Raw genomic sequence first — 7,800 nt, 5'->3', positions numbered from 1 at the left:
TTAATAAAGAACGTAAGTGAAACATGATTGGCCCACAGATGCTACCCTGAGGTAACCTTTACTGAAACACATGGACCCAAGGGCATTTACTCATATCCTGAGCAACCAGTTCAGCTGAGAAGCCATAAAGTTCATAACATTGTTTAAACACAGAACACAAAAGGCAGCGCTGCCTGCTCGCAGTGTCTTATTAACCCTCTAAAACAATTATGCAGAGATCACACAGGCACAGCTACAGAACAGTCACTGGACACACACACACAGAAACCAGTTACATTGATGTTGTGAGCTGGAGAAGATCAATCGTTAAAGGTAAAGTGTGTAATTTCTTTTCAACAAGCTTTAACAAACAGAAGTGCAAAACAAAAGACCGTTTCCAATCAGGTTTCCCCAACATGTTCCCCAACTTCCATTGGTTGGACAAACAGATAGTTCTTTCTCAAACTCATGCCACTGGTTCAGTTAATGTTTCCGTATCGGGCTGGATTGGTCACTCAAACAAACAGAGCAAGGTTTTGAAACACTTTTCGGTAAAATCCAGCAACCAATGACTTACTTGAGTTCACTTTGCATATTAAACGGGGATAGATGAAAGTATTTCACCATTGAAACAAATACACAACATCTTTAACTAGTCTCAAAGAAACACAGCAGGTGGCTAAGAATGAAATGTACATCAGGATTAGGAATTCATTCGGGCTCGGAACAAAAATGCCACTAAAATGAACAAAAATGCCCCCAAAATATATGGATTATTGGATTCCTGATTTGTTATATTTTCAACATCTGATACACTCTGTACCCTTTCATACGTATGATCAAACCGGTTTGTTTACACAAGGCTGGCCTCAGACACGTACGATCAACTAGTGCGATCTGCATTCGAGCTGCTGTTTGTCAAGAGAGGGACTGAAGCGGCTGTCACAATGAACCAGCTGCTAAAATAGTCTTTTCAACATTACAATATCTTAATTATTTTATGCTACAAACATTCAAATAATCATCAAATTAAAGTATAAAGCAGTTACGTTGGAGCTGACTGTTTTGGCAGGGGAAGTGTAAGAGCTAGGTTTTTGGAACCTTCTACGACGAACTCCCATGATCCCATCCCATGCTACATTGCAATGTTAACAATATGGGGGCACGCATAACAGGTAATAGCTTTCGCATCTTATCTATCATAATCAATCATCATAAACATTTAAAAAACACCTTACATGTTTGATAATATATCATCTGACCTCCAATGCATCTGCTTTGAAATGTACGGTGACATTTTTTTTAAATTACAGCGTGTATTAACACAGGAGAAACTAACATGCGAAAGTGTTTTGCTCTAGGCTATAATTGTATTAATAATGAAATAATAATTACAGAGAACATTAACATTGAAACATGCCTCTTGACATCATAATGGAAATATTTCCAAATGAATCGATATTTAACCAAATCAAAACTGGAATGTAATTAAATAAAATACAAAGTGATAATCAGTAACAATATCAAGCCCTTCAAATATTAGTTTGTTGATTTATTTTATTGGTAACAATTATTCAGGTTTAATTAATTTAGACATTTTAAATTTTAGAAAATAAACCACTCCAATAAAGATAAAAATGCACCTGTAAATTAATTCCAGAGGGCGACTATGCCCCTTAATGGAAAAGTCAATATCTGAGCTTGATGCAAATATAAACATTAGTGCAGGGAATCTGGTGGTGGATTAAACTTAGAAACAAAAAACAAACAAAAAGCAACAACAAAAAATGTATGAATATTTATAGGGGAACGGCAATACCTGTATTAGTAGCTGCTGCTGGTCAGAGGTGGGTGTTTCAGAGAGGTCAGAGGGTAAACAGTGGCGCTGAAGAACAGAGTTTGGCAACGAGAGAAAGGAGCTCTCCTCCTCACCATCACTCATCAGGATATCCTGGGAACTTGCTAAAGAAATGTATGCACACACCCACACAAAAACAAATTAGGGACATTTTTGAGGAAATCAACTGATCTCTGACAAGAAAAAAAAAAGTATTAAAACAGACATGCAGCAAATACTTTACTCAAAAATAGTGTCTTTGTTTATTCACCTTCATGTCATTTTGAATCAGTATGACTTTCTTTGTGGAACACATAAGGTGAATTTTTGAAAAATATCCTGGCCATTTTCCCACATAGTAAAAGTGAAACTGGGGCTGTCATGTCATAAAAAGAGTCCATACAGTTTTCTATATTCAAAGTTTGCGTTATTCAGTCTTCTGAAGCTGTACCATAGCTTTAAATGCAGAACAGACCGAAAATGAAGGCATTATTCTCAGAAAATCTCAACATCTGCTCTAGCTCCCCTTATGAGAGTTCATGAGATAATTAGTAATGTCTATTCATGAACTAATTGTTATTTTGAGTGTAAAATTCTCAAAGAATCAGTTCACGAGCTCGAGCGGCTAGTTAATTCTTTAAAAATTCACTTTTTGATCACTAAAGAAGAAAACCTTACAGGTTTGGAATGACATGATGGTGAGTAAATGACTACAATTTGAATTTGTTCCACAATTCCTTCAAAAAACAACATTGGCTCGCGTTTATTCACACTATTGCATGCTAACGCAGTACTTTCCTCTTTCGCTCGCTTCATTCACTCAACCCTGTGAACAACACATTAACTTTGACTAAGATTTCATAGCAACCATGAACCTGAAGAAAAACAATGACTGTTTTGTTTAATTTCAGGTTACACTCTTTCACACACACACCACACACACACACACCACACACAAGACTAGCTGCCTCATGCTGGTGCGGTTAATGATGACACAGCAGGTAGAGACGCTCGCTCTTAAACAGTGTCAGACAGAAAGCAAGCCTGTCACTGCAAAAACACACAACAGCAGCCGCCTCCATTTTAACACGTTTTATTATTTTTCTCTGCTTCTGGCACTTACCATTTCAGTCTTTTTGGTCTGTGTTTCTGTCAAAACTGCTGTGCCTGTTGTCATATTGTCCCTTGCAGAACAGAATGCACCTCTTAAACTCACATTTACCCTTCTGTACCTGGACAGAGAGCATGTTGTTTTCCATTCAGTCCGGAATCATTTTTCTCTGTTGCTTGTTGTCAGTGGGAAAGAATTCAACCCTCCCTACTCACTTTCGAAGACTGAGCCAGTGGAAGCAGACACACACACACACACACACACACGCACACACACACACACACACACACACACACACACACACACACACACACACACACACACACTGTTTATCTCAGTCTCTCTCTCGTTTCCTCTCTCTCACACATACACAAACATTCAAACTATCCTCTGAAAAATGTTGCCACACCAGTTTTTAAGTCAACCCATGTGGCAGTGCTTACCGTCCAATAAGAGGTCTTTGTTCCAGAGTTCCTGCAGGCAGGGGGGGTGGCCGATATCCCAGGTCTTTCGTGTGCCGTACATGACCGCAGGGCCGAGCAGACCACACAGCTGGACTGGCTGTGGATAGACACAAGTCTATTAAAAACCTTTTCGTAAGGCTCTATAACAAACAGCACAACTACTATTTGAGCGGCAACATTCAAAATAGCCTTTTATATTCATTATATTAATGTAATAGGGCTGTTGATTTAAAACATTAATTTAGTGTGATTGCTAACACTGACAGCCAAAAAGTTTGGAATAATGTACTTCGATTCACCAAAGTGGCATTCAACAGATCACAAAGTATAGTCAGGAGTCAGGACATTACTGATGTAAAACAGCACCATCACTATTTGAAAAAAGTCATTTTTGAAATCTAGACAGACCCCATTTCCAGCAGTCATCACTCCAACACCTTATCCTTGAGTAATCATGTTAAATTGCTAATTTGGTACTAGAAAATCACTTGCCATTATATCAAACACTGCTGAAAGCTTTTTGGTTCATTAAATGAAGCTTAACATTGTCTTTGTGTTTGTTTTTGAGTTGCCACATTATGCAATAGACTTTCATGTCTTAAGGTCAATAAATGGCATAAAAGAAAAAGCTTTCTCTAGAAACTGGTCAGTCAGTAATTGTTTTGAGGAATGAAGGCTATACAATGCTAGAAACAGTAAAAAAAGATTTCATACAAAGACAAATGACAACTGGCTCTAACAAGAACAGAAAGAGATGTGAAACCAGATGTACAACTAAACAAGAGAATACAACTAAACAACAGATGTACAACTAAACAAGAGAATAAATGCATCAGAGTCTCTAGTTTGAGAAATAGATGCCTCACATGTCCTCCGCTGACAGCTTCATTGAATTCTACCCGCTCAACACCAGTTTCATGTACAACAGTAAAGAGAAGACTCAGGGGTGCAAGCCTTATGGGAAGAATTGCAACAAAAAAAAAAGGATAACAGAAAAACAAAAAGAAAAGGATAGAGTGGGCAAAGAAACACAGACATTGGACAATGGAAAATACTATTTTATATAAAATAGTATTTTTTACAATAAAGTAAAAATACTATTTGAATATACACAGTGAGATGCATGTTAAATCCTGAACACACAAAATAAACCGTCAGTTATAACAGAATGCACTGGGTGGATCACAAAAGGGTGGTTCATGTTTAAATGTACTGGATAAGTGGTGTACAATTTACTCTCGTATCTGTGCAGTGCTTTAGAAAGCAGCGTCCCCATAGCAACGTAATCCCCACGACGCTTCTGTAAACAACAAACATGGCATCCAAGAAAGAATTTGCTAGCTGAGGTAAGGGACATTCCATCATTTAAACTGGTGTGTTTAAAAGAGTATAGTTTACTGAGCTTGTTTTTCTCAACAAAAACATGACATGAGATACAATATAAACATGATAACTAATATATGCATTTTTGTTTATGCAGAGTGTTTATACTCGTCCTGTACTTTAACTGCATCAGGCTACTTTTTTAGCAGTTTCTTTTTCTTCGCTTTGCATGAGCTTAAATGCTTTCATTCTATTCTTTTTTTGTTTTCACACATTGCTTGTTTAAATATATATATAAAAAAACAAGACATGATTTAAGCTTGTTTTGATTATAATTAGAAGCTTGTTTTTTTAATTGTGACGCAACCTTTATGACAAAAAAAGTATTTTACAACATCTCTTTCTCATTAATTGCCTTCATTTATATAACAGAATATTCAAATATTCGTTTTTATGATCTTAAATATTTGAATACCAAATTATTGATGAATGCCATCCCTAATACACACACACACACACACACACACACACACACACACACACACACACACACACACACACACACACACACACACACACACACACACACGTATAAACAAAGATGAAAGTGATCATAAAGTATTAAAAGACAAAAGACACCTTGAACCTAAAATTTAGTTCTACTTTCTTTTGTTTAGGTATTTTTGTTAAGTCTATTACCAAATCGCAATACAAACACATTCGATAAGAACACATATTTTTTGGAAACACATGGGAATTTATTAAGCTTATTTATTATGATGATTATTAACTTTACATTTATAATTGTTCTTAATTTGTAGGCTATTAGTAATTTTTCATCTGTGCCGTTTGTGACGGTAAATGTTTGGATTTGGGGAGGTGGTTATACATAAGACTTTTTGATCACTTTGTTATTTTAATTGTGTGACTGTTTCTTTTTTGTTTCCTTTAAAGTGCAATTTGAATTTGAGTTTCGTGTTTCAATAAATGTAATTTAATTTTTAAAGCAAAATCAATAAAGCAAAAATATTCACTGACCCTCGTCAGGGGGGGTTGACGATATAATCGGATATCAAGAAATTTATTGAGTCAATAATCGTTCAAATATTTGTACATATCACCCAGCCCAAACAGAAGTGAACTTTTTCATGAACAACTGTAAAATTAAGTAATTTTATGGAGACTCGCACAAACACATGTACTCCATATTGCAACGTTACTTAATATTTTTGGCATAATTATATGTTTTTGAGTAGTCTATGGGAAATATAAACATTTTATTTGATTGAGAAACGTAAATTATTAGTAAATTATTTGTTTGTGCTATGGCTATTTAGAAAAAAATGCATTATTCAAAAATGTGAAAAAAGGTTCCCGACCCCTGCTCTAAGTAATTAAAAATGGCATAGATCTCTGCACAGCATCTACTTTTCCCATTTCTCCTGTGCATTTATAGTGATACTCAAAGGATCAATACAATTTTTGGGAAATTAACACAGTCGGTGTTCTGGCTAATCAAATTACAGCACGGCTGCCACAGTTCACGTGACAGAAGAGGATTACAGTCCTTGCAGACAGACAACACAAGAACCTGGACACAGTTAAGTGACTATTAATAGTCTTTGGAGTCTTCTCAACAAACACACCCCATTTGCACACAAATGCAAGCATAAAACAAAGGGGATAGAACTTTTCACTATCACTAGTCTAGTGATAATCCATTTAGTCCAGCAGAAAAAGCAGAGAATAAAAGGGAGACTATTTGTGGTGCTATTTGAATAAACACACATGTAAAATTGTCTCAGGCAAGTGTATTTGTGCAAAGCTCATGAAAACATATTCAAGTCACACAAAGATGATAATTAAATAAATACAATTTATATAATCAGAAAATTAAGTGTATTATTTTGTACCACAACATGTTTTGTATTGCCTGCAGACTCACCCCCCAAAAAACATGCACACTTTTTTTATTTACTTAGAAATGAGCAGGATAGGGCTTAATTATCAATAAAATAATGTCAGAAAAAAATATTTTTGAATTTGGGGTGAAATGTGCCCCAGATATCTGTTTTCAAAAGGCTACATTAGAGTCCCTCATTTAAACCACTATAAACATTTAGCCTGATTTAGTATTTTGTACATAGATTTATTGTTTGATTTGATGTACATCTAGACCCAAAAAGCAAGTTAGAGGCTGCAATACAAATGTGGACACTAAAAACTTCTCTATCAATAGCAGCAAAAACATGCCATTGACCCAACAACAAATGCTTACAGTACATAGATACACTGCAGCTGACTAATTCAACAACACAAGAAAAAAACCCCTCTATGTCTCTATTCATGCTGGTCTTCCATGACACATCCACAAACATATTCTTGCCGTACCGGGAATCCAGTTTTCCTGCGGTCCAGAGGATATACAGAACGATCCCGGTCCAGCCAGCCCTTAATAATGAATGAACCCATCCAACCCAACATATTTTCCTTTTTTTGGGGCACAACACTAACTAAACTGCTCTTAACTCCTCCAAGTCTTCATAACTATTTTAAGGTTACAATATTGATAGAAGAAAAGAGTGAGATTGAGAGAAGTGAAAGAAATGATGGCAGTTCTCTGAAAGGCTAATGAATGTGTCTCCACCTCTCCTTGCATCAAGTTCATTTTACCCATAATCCTTTAAGCTGTCAGCAGATGACCTCTTTCTCCTGTGATGTCAGGACAGACATTTTTGGACTGATCCAATCCCTGCACCACATACCCTTTCTTTCAATGGATTATACTGGAAAGCATCTGTGTTGTTCCAGTGACAATGAGAACACAAGAGTGGATCCAAAAATATTTGGGCACTCGATTCACACTTAAAGTGTCTGAATGTCATTTCATAAGACAAACGATCAACCCAAATGGCATTTATTTTAAAAGAAAGATACAGGCACACCTTTAAGCATAAAATTTCACAAAAAGGAAGTTTAGTTATTGTGATGAACTACACCTGTGACTACTCTGGTAGTAAACCTTTGTAAACTTGAAGGAAACCTATTTTTATCTAAAAAAAAAAAAATTTAAAAAAAAAATCACC

The 7,800-nt window shown here is 35.9% G+C and overlaps 1 protein-coding gene across 7 annotated transcripts in view; it reads right to left on the bottom strand.

The window, feature by feature from the left end:
* Nucleotides 1–7,800, bottom strand: part of LOC127623156 (kinesin-like protein KIFC3) — a 67,081-nt gene that overhangs the window by 24,606 nt on the left and 34,675 nt on the right. For 4 of the 7 annotated variants that reach the window (XM_052097439.1, XM_052097435.1, XM_052097436.1 and 1 more), the window contains exons 2-3: nt 3,371–3,488; nt 1,799–1,941 (exon numbers count right to left, since the gene is read on the bottom strand). In XM_052097439.1, the coding sequence (XP_051953399.1) occupies nt 1,799–1,941; nt 3,371–3,452 (225 nt within the window). In that variant the 5' untranslated portion in view covers nt 3,453–3,488. Of the gene's footprint in view, nt 1–1,798; nt 1,942–2,939; nt 3,332–3,370; nt 3,489–7,800 lie in introns of those variants that run through there. The other 3 variants (XM_052097442.1, XM_052097441.1, XM_052097440.1) reach the window with 3 other exon arrangements.

Source organism: Xyrauchen texanus, chromosome 29, assembly GCF_025860055.1.
Source record: "Xyrauchen texanus isolate HMW12.3.18 chromosome 29, RBS_HiC_50CHRs, whole genome shotgun sequence".
In the NCBI taxonomy this organism is placed as follows: Eukaryota; Metazoa; Chordata; class Actinopteri; order Cypriniformes; family Catostomidae; genus Xyrauchen; species Xyrauchen texanus.
The sequence above is the reverse complement of the archived record's forward strand: the minus strand, read 5'-3'. Positions and strand labels throughout refer to the sequence as shown.